This window comes from Achroia grisella, unplaced genomic scaffold (assembly GCF_030625045.1).
Source record: "Achroia grisella isolate CSIRO2021 unplaced genomic scaffold, CSIRO_AGI_Agris_v1 utg1576, whole genome shotgun sequence".
In the NCBI taxonomy this organism is placed as follows: domain Eukaryota; kingdom Metazoa; phylum Arthropoda; class Insecta; order Lepidoptera; family Pyralidae; genus Achroia; species Achroia grisella.
Genome location: NW_026712658.1, coordinates 1 through 23,646, shown reverse-complemented (window position 1 = coordinate 23,646; position 23,646 = coordinate 1). Strand labels below are relative to the sequence as shown.

The 23,646-nt window shown below is 36.5% G+C and overlaps 1 protein-coding gene across 1 annotated transcript; it reads right to left on the bottom strand.

The window, feature by feature from the left end:
* Nucleotides 1-35: 35 nt before the first annotated feature.
* On the bottom strand, nucleotides 36-3,095 carry LOC131841272 (uncharacterized). The gene is made up of 6 exons (XM_059189559.1): nucleotides 2,841-3,095; nucleotides 2,608-2,763; nucleotides 2,331-2,465; nucleotides 1,860-1,939; nucleotides 791-925; nucleotides 36-129 (listed from the first exon to the last, which is right to left on the bottom strand). The coding sequence occupies exons 1-6, from the start codon at nucleotides 2,961-2,963 to the stop codon at nucleotides 36-38; spliced, it is 723 nt and encodes a 240-aa protein (XP_059045542.1). The 5' UTR covers nucleotides 2,964-3,095.
* Between the last annotated feature and the right edge of the window lie 20,551 nt (nucleotides 3,096-23,646).

The window sequence follows — 23,646 nt, the reverse complement described above, 5'->3', positions numbered from 1 at the left end:
TTATCGTTTGAGATATTTCTGACTATGTAGGTTGTTTATGCGTATGCAAGATCCATACTGAAGTGTGACAACAGCAATGTCAGTGCCGCGCCGCACAGTCTACGATGGTACCAGCCGCGTGATTCCCATCTGTGAATTACATATAATAATAATCTCAGGATAATACACACAGCGCCATCAAGACCCAAGATAAGCTAGCTAAAGCTTGTCTTATAGGTACTAGATAACTGATACAAATATATAGATAGATTTTTTTTCGTAAATACGTACACATAATACATAGAAAACACCCAAACCGATATAAACAATCATACTCATGAATACAAATGTTTGTGCCGTGCGTGCGAGGAGTCGAACCCGCGAACCATCAGAAGTAAGGCGGTGTGCTAAACCGCTACACCACCTTGACCGTCAAATATTATATTTCACAATAGCTGAGTATGCGCCGATTTAAATAAATTAGACCAAATCCGTTTCTGAGGTTAGCTCGTACAAACACACAGACAAACAATAATTTCAATTGTTATCGTCAGTTCTAATTTAGTATCATAATTTCGCCTATTTTGTGTATCGAAATTAAAATAAATAAATAAATTGTTCAATCTATGGCACCAACAAATTGCACCCATATCTTATAACATTCAAGTAACTTGTGTAAAATGCGATTCTTAATCTCAATACATACATATTCACTATGCATGCTGGTACCATATGACGCAATTGGTTTTTAAACATAGCACACATTACAATATGTATGTTGAGACTGCTACTGTCTTATGGACACACTCACCCGGCGGCGCGTAGTAATGCAAGCGCAGCAGGCTGGAGCTCGCTAGCAATTGCTTCGAGTGATTGGAGCCCTTCCGCAGCTGCGTATGTACGGCTCGCCCGTGCCAACGCACGCCCGACGCCACGCCGCCACCATCTAATATAAAAAGAACACTAATACAAGGGAACTTCCCAAGGTCCCACTTCCACATTGCGAATTGTGTAGTCCAGTATCATTAATTTCAAATTTCCAGTCATAATCTTATATATAAAATTCTCGTGTCACAGTTTTCGTTCCCATACTCCTCCGAAACGGCTTGACCGATTCTCATGAAATTTTGTGAGCGTATTGAGTAAGTCTGAGCATCGGCCAACATCTATTTGTCATCCCCCTAAATGTTAGGGGTAGTCGACCACAAAATTTTTTTTTAAGGCAAAACAATGTTTGTCGTGACAGCTAGTATTGTATATATAATACAGTATACACAATAATAATTACATAATATAAAACAAAGTCGCTGTCACTGTCTGTCCTTATGTACGCTTAAATCTAAAGCTACGCAACAGATTTTAAAGCGGTTTTTTTAACACAGAGTGATTTAAGAGGAAGGTTCATATATATATAATACATGTACACCCACGTTGGGGTGAGGAACTAGTAACTAATACTTAATAGTTTTTTTTTGCACACAATCCTAACTTATGTGGCATTTGGGAAACAACACAAGGTCTTATATAGTTATACTTTATAGATATATACTTCAAAAATGCATTCTTATTTTGAATTATATTCTTGGGAATTAAATAAAACTTTATTAGTGTCTTGTTTAGCAAACTATTAACATATTACTTATTAAACTAAACACATATTAATAATCGAAAAAGAAAACCATGGTACTTACAACTTATTTGCTCTCCTGTCAGAAATAAATAGGTAAGTCGCTTAATTTATCACATTGATAAAAGATGTGTTTACTCAAAACAGTTGAACATTAAGCACTAGATAAAAGATTAACAAATCTATTATTCATCTATGCTGAGTTCTCAACTATTTTTAAGTACAAAAATATTTAATATAGTGTGGCTCTTACTGAGGATGAACGGCGAGTGCGTGAAGCCAGCCGCTACAGCCGTCGCCCCTGTACTCGGACAACGAGACAGTGCCCACAACCTGTACAGTGATTTTGTTGTATATTCTGCATAGGCCATTTTTTTATTTTTCATTTTTACAGGTACAATTATCATTTGTTGCATAGCTTATTTTGCATAAAGACTTAATTAGCTTTTATTGCACCTTTCACATTACTCTGTAATGCATTTTATTTATATCATCATTGCCTTGCCTTTATCCCATTATTTGAGGTCGGTGCAGTATGTCACTGCTCTCTATTCGGTCGTCATATCTAAACATACTCTTCTTTTATTCATATCATCTTTCACACATACCTTTTTCATATATACCTTTATTTATATTTAGTCTTATAAACACATGTCATCTGTTAGTAGCTAGTTAGCAGTAACAAAATCTGTACCTAAGTAAATAAAAGCACATATATTTATACCTGTGTATTAACCAGTTTGTTAGAAGTCCCTTGTAATTCTTGTTCAAATACAATAGATGATGTGAGCTTTTGTGGTTCAGCAAGGAGTGGCCCACGAAGCTCTGCCACAAACCCCACCATCTCCTTCCTGATGTCCTTTAAAAATAATTGGAATGATTGGCTATCTGCGGAAAATAGAATTCTACATACATTACGAACAATGAAATGACAAGAGGCAATGGGCTGAAAAACAAACAGTATCTAGTCTAATGTGTTGTAATAAATAGTAGTAGTATACCTGTGCCTGCTTGGTGGCAAGAGTCAGGTGTGCAAAGAAAACAGCGAGGCCGACGGCGATAGCCGCGGAGGGCACCACCAGGCACAATCCACGTAACGACACACCGCAGAAGATGAAAAGCACCGCGGCACTCAGAACACTCGCCTGCAGCGTTAACTAGAACACCACCACACCTACTCAGATCAAAAAAAGGTCTGGGGACATTTCTGTCATTCCTTCATCAAATTACTCACTTCTTGGAAAAAGAACAAAAAGAAAGCATCTCGCTGATGAGTGGTCATAACGCTCTTTACGAGTTCGGTACGTGCTAGCCAATCTTCGGGACGAGCCCGGCGTATAATAATCTCGCAAGACATTTTATTGAAAAATAGTATTTAAATACTCATTTGTGCACTCTATAATGTGCATGTACATTGAAACTTGTAGGAGAATTTATATTAAAAACATTCTTTGTTTTCTTTAATGCATAAAAAAAAAATAGTTTTCAATGTTTGTGGCACATAAATATTGAAAATGGCAATTAAATATTCAGGTTGTGTATCGAAAGACAAATTGGGTTTATTAGTCAAGTAAAAAAATAAAGAATAAACAAAAAACTAATAAATAACTTTAATTCAACAACACAATATTTCTACTCTGTGCACTGTGCATGCACACACAGATCTGAGAGACTGCTAGTGTCATAATTTGACAAATTAACTACAAAAGTCACTCTGTGTAGCACACAACACTAAAAACTAGGAAGTAGCAACTATAATGAGACGATACAGTTCATACAGTATATTATTCGTGAAGTTTAAATTTTTATATACTCTGTTATGATTCATAATAAGATTCTCATTACTTACCTATATCCTATTGCCCACTCCCGCTGATTAAGTGGTCCAACTGTAGCATCTTTGCTGACAGATGCTACAGTAGTATAAGCAGTTTGTGGGCCCAATCATCCAATGGTTGGAAGGGAAAAGAGATTGTTAGTAATGTGGACTGATGATCTTATTGCTAATAATATATCATGTCAGGTTGACCTCCACCCGGATTTCCCTGGAAACCATCGTGATTCTTGGTGAATTTGTCACAATGGGCTAACTGATCATCTTATCATCCTTCAGGCGGGTGCACCATTCAATTATCATCCATAAAAAAACTATCCAATGGCGCAGGAAAGGGGATTGCTAGTAATATGGATTGGTAAACCCATTGCTTCTAATGTATGGTACATTCAGGTTTCGCATATATGGTTTGCTCCATAGCAAACCATCATGATTATATCATAATAGCCCATATTATTATATCTATACATAGATGACATTTTATCATCTTCCATTGGTGCCTCGTCAACGAAAACCAATATCACAGGTACCTGTGCTATTGGTTTTCGTGATGATTCACCCGAATCATAATGGCGGTGATAGACCACGCGTGGACGTCGGCGAAATTCGGGTTCCCGAGGCCTCCTTTTTTTCCCAGTCAAGAAAACGTTTAATTACATAAGCGAATTATAATTAAACTAATGTATGAGAACACGGGATTTATTGCTAATCAAATTATATTTATTTACCTCCTGCCTCACTGAACTTTTTCAGGATTATGTCAGCTAACACTAGCCGCTACTTCAGCTTCAATTGATAGAACTGATAACGCAAATAGTCTCTTTTGACTCATCGTGCTTCTCAAATAGGTCTTAATCAATTTTAACTTTGAGAAGCTTCTCTCAGTGGAAGCTGTACCTACTTACTGACGGGAAATATGAGCATGATTTTAATTGTTAAATAAACAATTGGATATATTTAAACCCCGTAAAATACTAATCACTCTCTTTACTCGTGCAACTATATGAAATAAATAAAAATGAATAACTACATTTTAAACAATTAAAATCTTTACAAGGCCTTTTCAACCCTGAGGCCGTTTGTGGTCGCCGATGCTGCGAGTCCTAACGCCGCGCCGCACAGTGGGCCCATATTGAAAATTAGTGGACATAGACGATTATATGACGCGTTATGACATTCCTGACAACTTCTACTCTTGTAAAATTTCTTCTAAAATAGATAGTTTGTCTGAAAAATAATAAATTAGGTTTTTTGTATGGAGCGAATCACGTTTTATTTTTTTTCTTCAATTGTATAAATATGTTAGGTGTATGGCGTGAGTATTTGATAGTTAGGATCATTCTCTATCCACGAAAACATAAATTAGCGCTTGCCATCCGCAACCGCGCGAGTAATCAATCGGTAAAAAGTTATTGCCATTTAAAATAAATTCAAACTATATCTTTTGTCACATTTGGCTGTTTTCACCTTCTTCTTAGTTAAATATTTTTTTTTTTATAACACAGGGGACAAACGAGCATGCGGTTCACCTGATGGTAAGTGATTACCGCCGCCCATGAGCACCCGCAACACCAGGGGAATTGCAAGTACGTTGTCGGCCTTTTAAAAACTTATTCCTTTTTAAAAGGCCGACAACTTTTCTTGAAGGTTTCAATATCGTATCGGTTAGGAAATACCATTGCTGGCAGGTGATTCCATAATGTGGTTGTGCGAGGCAAAAAGTTTCTAGAAAACCGCACTGTGGAAGACCGCCATTCATCCAGATGATCAGGATGGTATTTCAGTTTCTGGCGGGTGGTACGGTGGTGAAACTCAGCAACTTGTATTAATCCGAACAATTCCTCAGAACACTCCCCGTGATATATGCGGTAGAAAATGCACAGAGATGCAATATCACGCCGCAAAGCCGGTCGGTCGAGTCTGTCACATAGACGTTGATTACCAATGATTCTGGCTGCTCGGTTCTGAATGCGGTCAAATGGAAGTAGCTGGAATTGTGGTTCTCCCGCCCAGAGGTGAGAACAGTATTCCATGTGCGGCCGGATCTGCGCCTTGTATAATTGCAAGCGATAGGCCGCCGTGAAATACCGTCTCACTCTACTGAGCACACCAAGCTTTTTTGAGGCTATTTTAGCCTTGTCCTCCAAATGACCGCAAAACTGAACGTCACTGGATATATCAACGCCAAGGACCTCGAGATTTGGCTTCACATCAAGGAGAATGTTTTGAAACTGAGGAGATACGATAAATGGATTCTTTTTAGCAGTAAACGCGCAAACTGGTGTCTTCTTGGGGTTGAATTGAACACAATTTTCCTGACCCCAAACCGAAACTTGATGGAGTGAAGTTTCGATTTCGGACACAAGTTTGTTCCGGTACTCTATAACTTTTGCCTGCGACATATTAGCATGGCCGCTGTACAAGGCATCTCCGGTACTGTCATCCGCATAGCAATGAATGTTGTTGATTTGTAACATGTCATTGATATGCAGAAGGAACAGAGTCGGAGACAGCACACAGCCTTGTGGAACACCAGCATTCACAGAGTGTGGGTCGAAGCAAGCACCATCGACAACGATCTTGATGCTCCGATCAGCGAGAAAGCTGGCGACCCATTTGCATAACTTCGCAGGCAACCCGAAGGATGGTAGCTTTGAAAGAAGAGCTTTGTGCCAAACCCGATCAAAGGCCTTCGCAATATCCAGACTAACAGATACGGCCTCCCCCTTACTCTCAATAGCCTCGACGTGTCAAATACACTAGAAGATCACCAGTTGAGCGACCCTGGCGAAAGCCATACTGACGATCAGAAATCAACTGGTTCACTTCTAGGTATCGTAGGAGTTGACGGTTGACAATCGACTCCATTGTCTTTGAGAATAAGGAGGTGATGGCTATGGGCCTATAGTTAGCTGGATCTGAGCTATCTCCCTTTTTAGGGATCGGATGAACCAAAGCCGTCTTCCAAAGTTTCGGGACTACACCTGTAGAGTAGCAGTACCAGAATAGACGCGTTAGTACCGGAGCCAACTCAGGTGCACACGTCCTGAGCACAATAGCAGGAATACCGTCAGGCCCACTCGACTTGTGGATATCAAGGGAGAAAAGAGACTTACGTACCAGCTTTTGGGTAAATTTTACCTCTGGCACCTCGAGATGACCGGCAGTGATTGCTCCTTATCGTCCAGTGTCGAGTTGGCTGCAAAAAGAGACCCAAGGAGATCGGCCTTCTCTTTAGCATGTTGGGCCAACGAGTTATCATCTCTGCGCAGTGGTGGAAAAGATGGCTGACAGAAATTTCCCTGAGCAGCTTTGGCAAGAGACCAAAAAGCCCGGGATCCAGATGGAAGACTGTTTAGTCTCTTACCAATTCTACTGATGTGCTCCGACTTTGCTGTGACAATAACTCTTTTGAAGGACCTGGAAGCGGAGTTATACTTCCTTTTATGGGCACTGGTATCTGGATCACTCGACTTCACAGCTGCAATCCAGGCACGGAAGCATTCCTGCTTATGGCGAGACACCGATCTACAGGATCCGCCATACCAGGACTGAGATCTACCATCGACAGCTACCTGGGAATTTGGAATAAACATCTCCATTCCCTGAAGTACTACATCGGTGACAGATTCAGCTATTACATCAGGATCGTCCAGTGCGAAGCAAACTCACCCCCATGGGTAAGATGCAAAAAAACTTCGCATCTCATCGCAATCTGCCGACTTAAAATGCCAAACACGATGTCGACCAGTAGATCGCGGCAAAGAAGGACGCGTGAGAGGCACTTCGCTCCGTATCAGACAATGATCAGAGGATCCCAATGGGGTTTCCACAGAGATCTGATATCCGTCCGGATGAGATGTCAGCAGAAGGTCCAACAGTGAAGGTATATGTTCAACAACATCATGTATTCACGTTGGCGAGGATACCAGTTGCGTCAAACCATATGCCAAAGCAAAGCCATGAACAGATCTCCCCACATAGTCGGTGGTACGTGAACCGAGCTATTCAGCGTGATGAGCATTAAAGTCACCAAGAATCACGACCTCAGCGGAGGGAATCTGTTGGAGCAAAAAATCTGTAGCCATTTGGACGTGTTCAATGAGTCGGTCAGTTTCGGTGTTACCGCTATGGGACCTGTATAAGCATAGATGCGGGGGTGGTCATCGCAATCTACACGCAACCATAAAATGGACAGGTCAGTACCTTCAAGTGTACCAAGACGGCGACAGCAAATATCCTCTCCGACATAAGCGCACACACCGGCCCGTGGAATAAAATGGTGTTCCAAACTATATCCAGGGTAGGTCAGGTACGAAATTTCGTCGGGACAGGATATTTGCGTCTCCGTAAGGAAGAGCAAAGCCGGCCTCGCCGTCTCTAGGTGGTGGTGGACGGCGTTGAGATTGGAATGAATTCCCTGATGTTGCAAAAACTGACTCTGAGCAAGGGAAATGCCGATGGAGATTTGCTCGGTTTCCTGTTGGCCAAATTGAGCGGAGTATTGCCCACCCCAGAATACGCAGGGCAGCCTGAGTGTGATATCTCAGGGGTGGATTCTCCAGTAACACGGTTACTGGTACCACCCTGGGGTAAAAATCTCTTATATTCCGCTGCCATGGTATGTAAGAAAGGGGTGGGTAGGGGAAGGAAGTAGGAAAGGGATAGGGGGAGGGGGAGGGGCATCCGGAACCTACAGCTCACCATGCGAAACGCGATAACGCTTAACGCCGGTTTTCTGCCGAGGTGTGGTATTTCCCGGTTCGAGCGGCCCAATCGAGCTGAACAACCACATGTGGTCGTACAGCTTGCTCTACCACTTTAAAAATAGTACTATTAAGTAATATAATTAGTAAGTACTATTAAAACTATAAAAATATATAGTTTTAATAGTACTTAGGTACTTACAACTCGTAATACTGGTAGAGGTTTAATTATTATTGCATGTTATCGGTGGCGCCTGCATTGTTATTTATGACTCTTTTGTTTGTACGCTCAGCTAAGCGCATAACAAACGAGTCACTAAAAAATAATTGTCTCTGATTGACTGAATAATTTTCAGTCACTGTTATGTCCACTACTTAAGTAATTAACACTGACTATAAATACAAAGACATTTATTAAGTCCATCTATAGTAGTTTCTCTCTTGTCGCTTATTTGTGAACACAGTGAAATACTTTTATTTTTATATTTATATTAGAACTATGGCTAGATTTTGTACCAACCTAGATCTTATTTGTGAAAATAAGAAGTGGCGGTGATCTGAACAATTATATGTTTAACTATATGAATGTATAATTTCTATTTTGAAAACCGCGGTTTCTGTAGAAGACAAGAACATAATCAAGGAGATCCGTCGACTTTTTTGTGTCTAAATCTAAATAAAAAATAGACAGAGTCAAGTAGAACTCAAAAAACTTTTATTAATCGTGTCAGTAATCGCAAGTGGTGGAAATAAACATCAACTAGCATGTTTGTGACAGTGTTGACCTGAGTAATGAGTTGGGCTTTTTGGACGCAGGTTTATCTGAGCCAGTAGATATGGATTCCCATGTTCCTAATTTTGCAATATGTACTACGGAAGCGGGAACATGACACACACAAATTGTAAGCACACTATGGAGAAGATTTTACTAGATGTGAATTCTGGAGATAGGTCTCAATTTGAAGAACTCAAGTTGACCTGGAAATAGGGCTTGATGGTTCTTCGCCGTAGAGTAACTATAAACAGAAAAGGTCAAACACAGCTACAGAGTTCAACGATTCATCAGTAGTCATGATAAACATCATGGAATAAGCTTACATATCCTACATAAGGTCTAAAATAACGAAACAGGTTCATAATGGGTTGTTGCAATGAAGCAATTCAGTTACAGACTACCGAGCCACCCTGTGACAGTAAGATTATGGAGTAAAAAAATGCCTCGTAGCAGAATCCGAAAATTTGCCGGACCCACTTCTGGAACCAGATGACAACCAATACAGTGATCCGACTCTAGATTATTCCCACAAAAGCCCATCAGGGCTGGGAATATGACAAACAGCCCGTTTCAGGGCTACTATTACTTTCCAATTTCCTATTGATCATACGAACGATAACTTATACTGTAATATACGTTTGGTTATGTAGATAATAATTATCTACGTCTTGTCCGTACAAATTCAAACTATTTTACCTATTAATAACAAAATATGTTATTACATATTTTGGAGTTATGTTATCTGTGGTATAACCAAAAACTTATTACGATATTTATTCAACAATAGATAACATGCAGGTAGTTAAAAAGATAACAGCCAATCAGAGACAAACATTTCTCGTTGACTCGTTTGTTATGCGCCTAGCTGAGCGCACAAACAAATGAGTCATCAATCACAATGTAGGTGCCACCGATAACATGCAATAATAACTAAACTTCTACCAGAATTACTAGTTGTAACTACGTATGTGCTATTAAAACTATATATTTAACTAAAAGGAAGGTGAGAACAGCCAAATGAGACAAAAATATACTTCGAATTTATTTTAAATGGCAAAACATTTCATACAAAATATTATTTTTTTACCGAATGATTACTCGCGCGGCTGCGGATGTCCGGCGCTGATTTATTTTTTCATGGATAGAGAATGACCCTAACTATCATAATATGTTCACGCCATACACCCAATATATTTGTACAATTTAAAAAATTAAAACGAGATTCACTCTATACAAAAAAAAACAATTTTTTGTTAGACAAACTATCAACTTTAGAAGAAATTTTATAAGAGTAAAAGTTGTCAGGAATGTCATAACACGTCATTTAAAAGAAATCGCATCGATATTGGAACTTTGTTGCCTATGTCCGCTAATTTTCAATATGGGTCCACTATGCGTCGCGCCGCCACTGGTCAATCATTTCATTATCATTCTTTGTAAAAAACATCCAATGGTGAAATAACTAACAGGCTAAGTAGATTGAAGTTTATTAAAAATGTTTTATTTGAATCAATTTTAGCTATTTATTTTAATTACTATAACAAATTTTTCCCCCTACCATGTCATAGTGACCTACATCCACCTACATCTTAATTGATTAATTAACAAATTTAAATTAACGGGTCACTCCTCTTAGTCTCCCTTAAACAAATACTTATACACAATAGGTGCTACTATAGAATTTTTGTAGTCGAAGAAACGAGCGCTCCCATATTCCTAAAGTACGTAGCCGTGGCCACACAACATACACATATCCTCGGAACGGTGAGGTCGCTCTGTGAAGTCTGTCTAGGCTTCTGCGCATCTGAGAGAAGCTTGGGTGGCTTTGAAGGGCCTGTTTTTTTTTATTCATATTATTATATCGCGGAGATAACATCTCAAGTTAAGCAGAGTTATGGGTAGATACCATCGTAATAAATTCTTGATGAATTTGTCACTTGGCTAACTAACCTGACCTCATGTTCATCTTATCATCCTTTGTTTTGTTAGTAATGATAACAAATACTCTCATTACTAGCAATATACCATGTCACGAGGTTGATCTCCACGTGGTCAGATTGACTCCAATCATCATGATTAATTCGGGGTCAAGTGGAGACAAAGTTATGTCAAGAATGATATACAACACTACAGTGAATATACCTTTGTTTATTTTATATGTATCTACTTATTACGTTTTAGTTCTTATTCAATACTAGCGACCCGCCCCGGCTTTCCACGGGTGCAATGCTGATACTAAATATACCTACCTACTGCAGAATGTCCTTATAAACAACGCCATTAGACAGTACAAACATGTTTTGTTTAGCGCTGCCAGCCGGGCCAGTACTGCCGCGCCCCACCGCTATGTCCCTGCATTTTAAATCTATAAAATCTTCGGAAATATTCATGTAAATTACATGCTGTACGAGGCCGGCCATATTGATGTATATTAAATGGACAATGTATTTAATTGGATAAAAATTAATACTGTATACCTTAAAATCACTTCGTAAATAAGCCATTTTTTACTGTAAAATGTAAAGGATAAAAAATGGTGATTGTGAGATAGATATATACCATCGCGGACTTTTAAGGTGTACAATACTGTAGTAAATGATTTTGATTTATCTCGTAGGTTCAGCCAGCATTTGCTATGTAAGCGCAAAAAATGTGTTTATTTACGACATCACATTAGACACCTCTAAATTTATCAGTGTTTTTCTATAATATTATTCGGGTATTAAACATAAACCTTTCTCTTGAATCACTATATCTATTTAAAAAAAAACCGCTTCAAAATTCGTTGTGTAATTTTAAAGATATAAGCATACATAGGGACGCACAGACAGCGACAGTGACTCTGTTTAATACTATGTAGTGATATGGCTCTAGAGTCTAGAGTACTCTAGATAACGACTTCATAACAATATATAATATTAATTATATATGTACAGTGTTTTATTAATTTAAATGTTTTTATACAGTTTTTTTAAATAAAAAACTGAATATATAATCAGAATGAGGCGATGGACTCAACCGCTAGACCACCGTGGTCGTCAAATTATTCGTGTTGGGTTATCATTATTGTATACAGTTGATATATACATATCTGCGTGAGTTATTTTACGAATATCTATATACTTATAGACACACAAACAACATAAGGATTGAGAGGGGTTAACGCTATACATACTCCTCGTCAACATGTTATAGAACAGGATGTTCATCTTCATCACTGAAATTATTTCTCTAGGAATATTTTACTCTGTAAAGTATGTAGAGATAAGCCTGCAAAATATATCGTATAACAATAATATATTGTGAGATAGAAGCTATGGCTCCCCAAGTACAAATTTATACTCTTATCTAATACATTCAAACGACCTTTTTTTATATTTATTTACAGTGAAAAGTAACAAATTTCCATAAATTCGTATATTATTATACTATCCATTTTTTATTATATTAATAATAATAAAACATTATTTGTATTATTAATATATTTTCATTAGAAAAATTAAACCGCAGGATGTGTCAGTAGTTCATATAATAAGGAAAACATGTCTGTGATGCAGTGACATATTAATTCCAACTGTTTTAAAATAATAACTCGCTATTATATTAGTATGTGCCGTACGTATATATATATATATATATATATACCACTGCACCATTTGTTTTTATCTATGGTGGACAATTAACATAATAAATTGCATACTAAGAACATTATACATCTGTTATATTAAATGTAATAAATATAAATTACATAGTTATATTCAGTGATTCATTTCGGATACATAACACGATGTAAGTTTTATTGGTTTTATTACTATTTAATAATTACAATATAACATTTTCACATTGGCGATAATCAGCAGCAGGTCTTCTGTGTATATATTAATACAATTTCAGTCATATCCATTTTCTACATGTTCTAGCATTGACCAGGAAATATGGAATTATTATATGTAATAATAGCTGTACCCGTGAGTTCGTCCGCGTGGAATTTAACAAAAACGATCATTACATAAGTTTTCTAAAACAAAAGTAGTCTTAGTTACTTATTACATCAGCTACCTGCAATAACAGTCCCGTCAAAATCGGTCCAGCCATGGTGCTATGTGAATTATCCTGGGGTTATTATTATTATTTTTATTTTAATTAAGGAAATAATGTCAAAAGATAGGGCAACATAATACAAGCAATACAGTCCAATGTCTAAAATAGGTTCCAATTACATAATGAGCTTAGCATTTTTTTGAAAAAGGGTTAATCTTTACTAGCTTTTTATATAGGTATAGGTATTGTTAATCGAGTCTTAAAATGAATACTAGTCGAGAGAGGAAGACCTTTATTTAACATTAAATGTACTATTAATATACTATTACATATTCGTGTTAAGACCCTGTTAACAATATAAATACCTACATAGTTAGCAATTGCTTGATTTTATAGATAGCTACTCGTATCTAATACTTACTAAATTTAAATTCTGTGATTTTCAAGTTAATATATATGATTTGTCTAATAAAGTTATGTTACATCATTAAATAATTACATGACAATATTAATTGAAAGGTACATATTTAATTTGTAAATGAATTCTGCAATAGTTAGATCACCATAGGTATTATTGTATTCTTGATTACAGTTATCGTCATTGAGGACACAATAGAATTAAATAAACATAAATAACTATACCCCATAACATACATTGGTACCAAATGGAGTAGAGTCTCACATACAATAGAATTTAACTAAATTACAATGTATCAGATTATACCATACTTAGCCCTTGCTATTATTGGAGGCGGCTGGTGCTGCCTATCTTCCAGTAAAAGTAAGTACCTACCTATATAATATATTTAAGGTAGCATAAGAAAATTTTATTAGACCTATACTAATAATAAGTGTATTATACAGTACTTAGGATAGTATCAAGTATTCCAACCATATGCTGAACTAGGATCACATAAGTACGAGATATTTATTCCTCAATACAAATATATGTTTATCCTTGTATACGTTTGAACGAGATTTTAAACCACAAAAATCGTCAAAAATATGATATATGAGTATACTAGGTTAGAGAGCCAAATTTAACTAATATACAATATAACGAGATTTTACTTCGTGTTTCGATACTAAATATTCTGAAACCTACTTATAATGTATTATATATAATGATAAACGATAACGATAGTTTATCCGAGTTGAACAATATACATATATAGTATATATCCATACTAATACCATAAATGAGAAAGTGTGTGTCTGTTTGCTGTTACCATGTCCTGACTAAGCAGGTCTGAATTAAATTTTGTATGAAGATAGATATCGTCATGATGTTTATATAGAATAACAGAATAAGTTGCGGCTAATGATTCGAATAATTAAGATACTACATATTTCATATAAAACCTTCCGGCGCGGCGTAGCAATACGGGGATTGGATTATGCCAGGGAAGAATCAAACCAATAGAGAACGACTATCTTTTGTACTTAATTTTTTTTTTCGGACAACTCTAATGCCGTGGCCGTTGGCCGCAGGTGGTCTTTACAGCTTCACCGGACGATAGGGGGCGAGTGCAGATGGCACTCCAAACCCGCGGAAGGACTTATGGAGCGGCTGAAGGCCAACTCCCGCCTGACGGATACGACTTTAGTCTGAGGGCACCACTAAGGATTCGAACTTCGGCTCAGGCCGTCGTAACATCGATCCCCGTTTGAATTGGACGGGGGATCGATCGGAGGGGGATAGGACTGATGTACCAAAGTGCATCGCGGGCAGTGCATTGCAACCATGATGGCGACCCTCAGAACCATTGAGTGCGAAATGCAAGGTGAGGCAGAATTAATGCGGCTCTGACTCAACACCGCTTTACTGAGCTTACTCAGTACTCATATATATAATAGATTGGTTTTATTCCATCATTTTGTAAGACAACTAATTAATTGATATAAAACAAAAAAGAAAATTTGTTAACTGTGAGTAGTAGTAACACAGTCCTACGTCACACTTCAATGCTCTCAATCCCACGCTAACAAAGCAATTGAAATAGAATCCGACGCAAAATATTTACTATATTGCATACTAGCGGCTCGTCCCGGCTTCGTACGGGTGGATATTTTTACATTTTTATGTGATCTTCTAGCAAACCCCTATCTTGGCAAGCAGCTTTGTAAGTTTCTTTAACAATTCCATCTGTCTTTAATTCTAACTGTTTTTACCTGAAACGATGTTGGGCCATGTACATGACGAAGAAAAAACCTGAGAAAAAAACATTCTGACTGGGAAGGATGAATACCATATACTCTTCCCAATGCTACATGTTTTTTTATGCCGGGGTGTCCAACTACGTCTTGCCCACGTTTCCTTCTAGAAAATTTATTGTTAGCGTTGAGTAGTATTGTAGCAAATCCGTCACTACTGCATAGGTCAAAAAATGCCGTGAGTGTCGTTTTTGGTGAATTTTCTACTATTTTGCATGTTTGCCGCTGAGAAGTCTAAAATCCCTAACTCTAACCCTACAGAACCTACACTGAGTGACGACAGACGGTCGTAACACAGACCTAACTATCCCTATCTAATGCTTACGTATATATGTCGTTGTGATGGCCAAGTGATCGTCTAGGACTCTACGTTGTTACGATTAATACCTAAGAAATAACCTACTGCAAAATATGAAGCCTACTTGATTATTATCTAGGAAATAGTAGTAAGAAATAAAACAAGGATTGAGCCGCAAATGAAGTTATTTATTTTCGGTTTTATTACGTGAGCAGCGTTATTCGATTCGTTATGTGTTTGAAATGAAATTAATATTAAATGGCTTTACCACCCGTTCGGAACCCTATCTACGACCAAGAAGATACGGGCAAGAAACTTGGATTTTGCTCTTTGTTATAATAATGTTTCTGTTACAATGTTTACATGCTTATGATTGAAATTAATTTATACATAACTTCTTAATATTAGAACTATCAGGAACCCAGCTGTAAGATTCGTTGGATGCTGTCGGAGGTCACCTTCTCCGCGTGCGCGCGTCGTCTTATACCTGGATACCGACTCGTAGTTCCCTCGTAGTATGAAAATTGGATAAAGAAAGAAGATAAATATCTTAGTCTCATTATTGAAGACCAACCCAGTTGAAACTATAGTTGTAAATATATTCTATCAGAATGGACGCATATAATAGTGATACAGTTAAGATATTCCTTTAAAATGGCTTAACGCGAAGGACTCACATCTGCTACTTCCTGACCACATTAAGAGCCCTCAAGACCCGACATAAGAATTGATGACACTGAACGAATCAAGTAATTGCAGATGTAAATCGAGTATCAAAAGTGAACATAACCATGTAGAACATCCGAAAATATTATATTTAATCTAGTTAACAGGCTTTCTGGCCATCCACAGTACGGTACGGCTATGACCATGTACCCTAGGGCCCGATCGGCGCTTCGTTCATACCGCACCATGCTGGTCAGAGAACTTGCTATCCCCACAAACTCGAGTAAATACGTGAGGTCCGTAGACATCTTGTTAACCTAATTAACTGGCTTTCTGACCTTCCACAGTTTAGTACGGCTGTGACCATGTACCCTAGGGCCCGGTCGGCGCTGACATACCGCCCCATGCTGGTCAGGGAATTTGCCATTCCCACCCCAAAATCATATTCGAGTAATTACTTTAGGTCCATATAAATCTTGTTATTGTAGTAGTATTGAGTTATGATTAATGAAATAAGGAGATATAACATTTGAATATTCATCTGATATTATAGTCACACTACAAAATATCTAATTATTTATGCTCGATTCCTCATGAGTTTAACAAAAGTACGCGATCTAGTATTTGAATAATTCTATAGTCTAACTACAATTTGTTTTGTAATACGTATCACATTTGATTGTATTATTCTTGAAAACCTACTTAGTTAAAATTCAAATTGATAGTTCCAGAAAGGATATATTCACAACTCGTTCCATAAAGAGACAGTCAATGTTATTCCTTAATAAGTAATATTATTACTCCGGTGATTATCTTCAATATGCTCAGTCAATATGTTCATATTGAGGACGTGGTTCTTTTAAATATTCAATTTTAATATATTTTCACCTTGTGAAAAATATACTATTTACTTATTAATTATTTGCAATCTCCACCTTGTGGAAATGTACAAACATCCATCACATTATTCTTATAATTGCAAGTTTTACCTTGTAAAACTATACAAACATACGATACATACTTTTGGAAGTTGCTGTGTTTCGGTTTGAAAATATATAATAGTTTATTTGTAACTTCCACCTTGTGGACGTGTACAAACATGCATTCGAGAAAAGAAAGAAAAGCTCCCATTATCCTTCAAAACTATTAAAGTAATCACATAAAACTCTTATGGGGGTCAGAGAAGATTTCCCTTAATATAAATGAATGATTATATTATACATATTTATCAGTTATTAAGCCGTACTTAATGATTAAATATTAATCATATGGACATGAGCACATTTGGTAAATCAATAACAAAACCTATTAAATTATATTTAATAGTGTAGTTTTATATCAGAATAAATAAAATATCATCATCATTTCAGTCGCTCCTCCTTAAATATCGGTTCAGTAGTTTGTTGATTACACTGAGCATATTATAATAATTAACGTTTTGTCCATTACTTAAAATCTACTCACAGTTACAGCAACCGTTACCGAAGCTCGTTTGCCCTTGTCACCTATATACATGAATGGAACCCAATCCTATGTATCATAGTTATTACCATATTTATACTACAATTAGTAACATCACCACGCTCCCCTCCAAAGTGTACCAATTATCTACCTTGTGACTAAAATAAAATTACAATAAACTTAAACAATAATTAAAGTTTTATACGACCTGTCATGTGGTAGCTGTTCTATCTCACCAATAACATTTTGACGTCGACGTCTCTCGTTCAGCCACCGTTGCACCGTCCCGGATTCATCATTCGTTGCCGTCTCTCAAGGAACGCGGAAATTAACCCTTAATACAGATCGACTAGTCCGCTTGTTCCGCTACTCGTTCCGACACCCGCTGCCTATTTCAGATCGACTACCCCCCTATCCGTCCCAAAACCAACTCCTGATTTCTGTGTCTCAATCCCACCATGACACGCATTGCCTCCCCGCGCCCCTTGTCCTCCTTACTTTTACTATTTTTTGCTAACGACCCTTAAAGCAAATCTTAAACAAGGCACTGTCCCATGTCGTGCCCTGTCTAATAAACTTATTAATTTATTGTTTTAACTCGACATCTTCTCAGCTTGAGTTCTACCTAAGTGACGCCACGTCTAATAAAGTATACTAATTTATGTTACCTAAATAAACAATACTTAGAAAATAAGGACCCTACAATATCCGTAAGTGGCATGTGAACGAAATACGAAATATTAGAAACACGTTTGAGAGTTGTAGCCGTTTTTTATGAAGTAATTATTTAAGTATCCGTTCCACGAACAAATCTTAATTCTACTAATACGCACTCACTATATACCTATAATATCACGTCATTTCTATCTATTAGATATTAGATTTACTTATCTAATTTTTATGGAACAATCAACATACCTAGTATGTGATCGTTACAGACGCCCCTTGAGTTTCGCGGAGATTTTGTTTTCGGAAGAAAATCTTTGGGAAAATCACAATAGGTGTTTAATATTATTGTAATTAGAGAAGGTATAATTATGTTCTGTATGTGAACTATCTCTACCGGAAATAATCTAACCGCTGTAGGAATCATCAAAAACCATTAATGCTAATTTGTCTAATTCGTCTAAATAATGTTCCTATTGGATTAATCTAACTAAATTGCCTATAGAAATTATCGCCCCTAACATCCTAACTCAACACCGCGAATGCTAATGTACTAAACCGAAAAATCTTTCATTTTTTTTTTATTGTAATGTTTACCTTAAACGTACAACGAAATAATTAGAAATATTAAAAGAAGAGGTATAACTAATCGAAAATAATATGTGGTAAATTATTTCATTATAAAGACGCCATTATTGATATTACTAGAATAAGATCCGAAAGGATGCAAATAGCTATTTGTGACAGAAAGGAGACCACCATACTCCAATCTCACAGATCCTCTTAGTGAAATTTTTACTAAACAACGAACAACTTTTGTTCCACATCCCGGGTTACATATTCCTTTTACTAATAATAATAATAACTCTGGACATTTACACACCATCTAGTTCCAAGTTAAGCAGAGCTTGGTTTATGAGTGCTAAACAATAGTTTCAAATACTTATATGAATTTCTGTTTTAATTATCCTATATAGTAAACAATCATACGATACATGAATAAAAATGCTTATGGCGCGCGAGGAATCGAACCCGCGACCATTGAGAGTGAGGCGATGTTGTAAAGCTAACTTATATAGGAAACAGTCATACTACACATAAATAAAAATGCTTGTGCCTTGCGAGGAATCGAACCCGCGACCACTGGAAGTGAGGCGACGTCTTTAAACCACTAGACCAACGAGGCTGTACTTTGTTTCCCCTTTTTAACCATCTATAATAATTTATGGCTATGAACAATAGGCTACGGTAACCGTTTACCATCAGATGGGCCGTATACTTGTTTGCCACCTATGTGGGATAAGAGGGAAAACAATATATGTAGTCCTAACTAAACTAAAATTAAACCGTACCTGACTATTAATTCTTAGCTAACTACTAAAGCTGAATTACCTCACTCTTGTAGTTTTACAATTATTGTTCTATCAACACTAAGCGTAATCTAATTAGTTTATTTTAAAATTAACAATCCTTTTGTCTGAACTCTGAAGTCTGATCTATAACAAAAGACAAATTTTGTACCTCCTGTAATTCGATTGACTGATTTAGATGACTCCTCCGGTGAACAGTAGTTTGTGAACTGATTATGATGATTCTTTCGATTCATAATAAATAGTATCCATAGGACAATTTGACTAATCGGAAATAATCTAGACAATTAAATTAAAACAAATCTTACAAACTTTTCCTGTCAACCGATTAATTGTATATTATTCCTAAGGAAACATGATAAATTATACTAAATACACATTTTAGTATTCGGTAAATATGATTTTGATGATTCCTCTTGGTATGGATAAATTACCACACATTTGTGACCGAAAAAACAAACAACAAACAAATAAACCATACAACCTTTCCTGTCGACCAAATGTTAGTTTATTATTCTAAAAAGGAGATTAATCATCTACCTAATTTTATTTTCTTGTTTTAGTGTAACACGATTTTGATAATTATTTTTTTATAATACATCAATTTGGTACTACACCTCCCCCGTCCCCTTTTTTTCTTTGCGACTAAAATAAATAATTAATGACATAAATTTTCCTATCAATCAATTATCATGTCTATATCCCTTTCCCGTGCGAAAATTCCAAGATATTATTCTACATGACAATACAAATTCCAAACTATAGATTTCATATACGTATATACTACACGCCCTATCCGTATAACAATGGGTCGAGTCTATATAACTAATGTACTTTTGATAAAATGCTTAAGGTTAGATGTCACCTAAGTCATTAACGCAAAACTAACCTATACCCACGTTAAAATTAGATTTCATAGTTCTTCCTCAATCCGTAAAATACTTGTCCGCACAAAAATACTAATATTGATTCACGCCAGAATTTCGAAACTTGTTAGACGTAACAATAAAAAGAAATAATAGAAGATGTAAACTGACAATAGTAATGAGTATTACGTCTACTACAGACCACACTCGCAAAGTCCAACGAATACCTACGACTACTTAGAAACTAAAGACGTGTGCGTAAAATTTGCAAAATTTCTGACTTAGTATTCCTATCTCTAGATGACGGCGATGACTACATCTCATTCCTAAAACACAGTTTATTTATGATTGGCAACCTTGAAACAAAACATTTTAAATCACTGCTTCTTATTTTATTACCTACCGAATCTATGAATAGCAGTGTAATTATTTTTTATGGACGCGTCCCTTCTCGGTTATTGTGAATATGATCCCAAAAAAATAATGTCAGCCAAAATAAATTCAGAGTAAAGCATCGAAGCTTTAATTGCAGGCCACATGTTATAACAAAAAAAAGGGTCTAAGTTTTTTAAATTGTTTCTTACTACGGCGAGCTCTTTGTCTTATCTTAACTTTTGTTTAGCTCTCATGAACTGGCCACTTGTAAACTACACAAAATCTTAATTTGCAAATACTTAAAATTTTTAAAAATCAACTCTTAGAAACGTACCTAACTCACTTAAGACAACTATTTGTCCCCTTTTTTTTTTTGTTTCCTCATTTTAAAATGTTTAATTATAGATCACCTATATAGAGCACAATTCGTAATATTATGAAGACGTTATACCGTATACCGTAAGATACCGAGAATTATAAAATCTATTACTACTTTATATGCTATATAAAATGTAATCACTTATGTACTATCATTTAGAAATGACTAAGTACCACAAGACAGGTCATATAAATTTTGTTTACGCGAACTGTAGATTACTCAGATCTACAGTAAATATATTAAAATGATACATATACCGGTCTCCATTGTTCTGAAGATTGCCCAGGCAATTCGCCTCCACATCTGCCCGTCGTGCTGAAGTAGGTTGATAAAAATAATCACTTATCTGTCGGCCGATCATCAGATAGTCAGATCCTGAAAACCATTGTTTAACAAACATGTATATACCATAAAAAAAGCACATACAAGACAATCAGTAATCTACTCTTATTTAAATTATACAGCTATCATAATTACATTCACTCTATACCCTTGTTCAACGATATATATGTATATCGATTAAACTAACTACCCTAAATATTTCGCCCCTAAACCTTTACTACTTTGAAACTGCTGTTAAGTCAGCGCTGCTAGTTGAGGACTTACTCTCTACTCTGTTGTTTGCCAGTGTATACATATGATAACATCTAGTCCAGATTCTAAACTATGCTGAACGAGTATACCCCTCATATCTAACTTGGCGTTACAAGGTTTCCTACTACGCCCCTAGCCTCTACTACTCTACTAAACATTTTTTTTTTACATTATATTACTATATTACATACTAGCTGCGCCCGCGATTTCACCCGCTTGTAATTTCTAACTTATGTTATCCTGATGTATAAGCTACATTATTTTAAAGCTTCATTGAAATCCATTCAAAAATTATGACCGAAAGAGTAATAAACATCCATCCATTCATCTACACTCAAAACTTCCGTGATTATAATATTAGTAAAATTAAGTCCTACGCCCCTATGACCTTGAAATAGAAATGACTACAAGTAGTGGTAATCAAACCTACGCATACCAACAAGGCGATCAGGTTCCTGAAAGAGAATCATTATATTAGAATTACTTAACCTAACACGTAACATAGAGCAAAATCCAAATCAAAGTATTACAAAAGAAATAAAACCAAATTTAAGTTATAAATAAAACCGAAAACAAATCGAAACCGAAATAAACTAAAAGAAACGGAACGAAGAAGAGAGATATCGTAAACGTAACGCAAAGTAACCTGTAAAGAACCGAAAAGAAGAATAGAGAACCCGTAAACATAACGCAACGTAACGCAAAGTAAACCGTAAAGAAACGAAATGAAGAATAGAGAACCCGTGAACATAACGCAACGTAACGCAAAGTAAACCGTAAAGAAACGAATAGAGAACCCGTAAACGTAACGCAACGTAACGCAAAGTAAACCGTAAACGAAATGAAGAATAGAGAACCCGTAAGCGTAACGCAATGTAAACCGTAAAGCAAAGTAACTGTAGTAACCCAAATTCTTTTAATTACACGTTCTTGAACTACGAAGTAATTCAAGATTGTCTGACGTATAATCCTGGTCACGGCACCATTCTGTAAAATCCCTAACTCTAACCCTACAGAACCTACACTGAGTGACGACAGACGGTCGTAACACAGACCTAACTATCCCTATCTAATGCTTACGTATATATGTCGTTGTGATGGCCAAGTGATCGTCTAGGACTCTACGTTGTTACGATTAATACCTAAGAAATAACCTACTGCAAAATATGAAGCCTACTTGATTATTATCTAGGAAATAGTAGTAAGAAATAAAACAAGGATTGAACCGCAAACGAAGTTATTTATTTTCGGTTTTATTACGTGAGCAGCGTTATTCGATTCGTTATGTGTTTGAAATGAAATTAATATTAAATGGCTTTACCACCCGTTCGGAACCCTATCTACGACCAAGAAGATACGGGCAAGAAACTTGGATTTTGCTCTTTGTTATAATAATGTTTCTGTTACAATGTTTACATGCTTATGATTGAAATTAATTTATACATAACTTCTTAATATTAGAACTATCAGGAACCCAGCTGTAAGAGTCGTTGGATGCTGTCGGAGGTCACCTTCCGCGTGCGCGCGTCGTCTTATACCTGGATACCGACTCGTAGTTCCCTCGTAGTATGAAAATTGGATAAAGAAAGAAGATAAATATCTTAGTCTCATTATTGAAGACCAACCCAGTTGAAACTATAGTTGTAAATATATTCTATCAGAATGGACGCATATAATAGTGATACAGTTAAGATATTCCTTAAAATGGCTTAACGCGAAGGACTCACATCTACTATTTCCTGACCATATTAAGAGCCCTCATGACCCGACATAAGAATTGATGACACTGAACGAA

Coding starts and splice junctions, on each gene's coding strand:
- LOC131841272 (XM_059189559.1), bottom strand. CDS start 2,963: ATGTCTTGCGAGATTATTATACGCCGGGCTCGTCCCGAAGATTGGCTA. Junction 2,466..2,607: donor TTGCCACCAAGCAGGCACAG/GTATACTACTAC, acceptor TTATTTTTAAAG/GACATCAGGAAGGAGATGGT. Junction 1,940..2,330: donor ACAAACTGGTTAATACACAG/GTATAAATATAT, acceptor ATCACTGTACAG/GTTGTGGGCACTGTCTCGTT.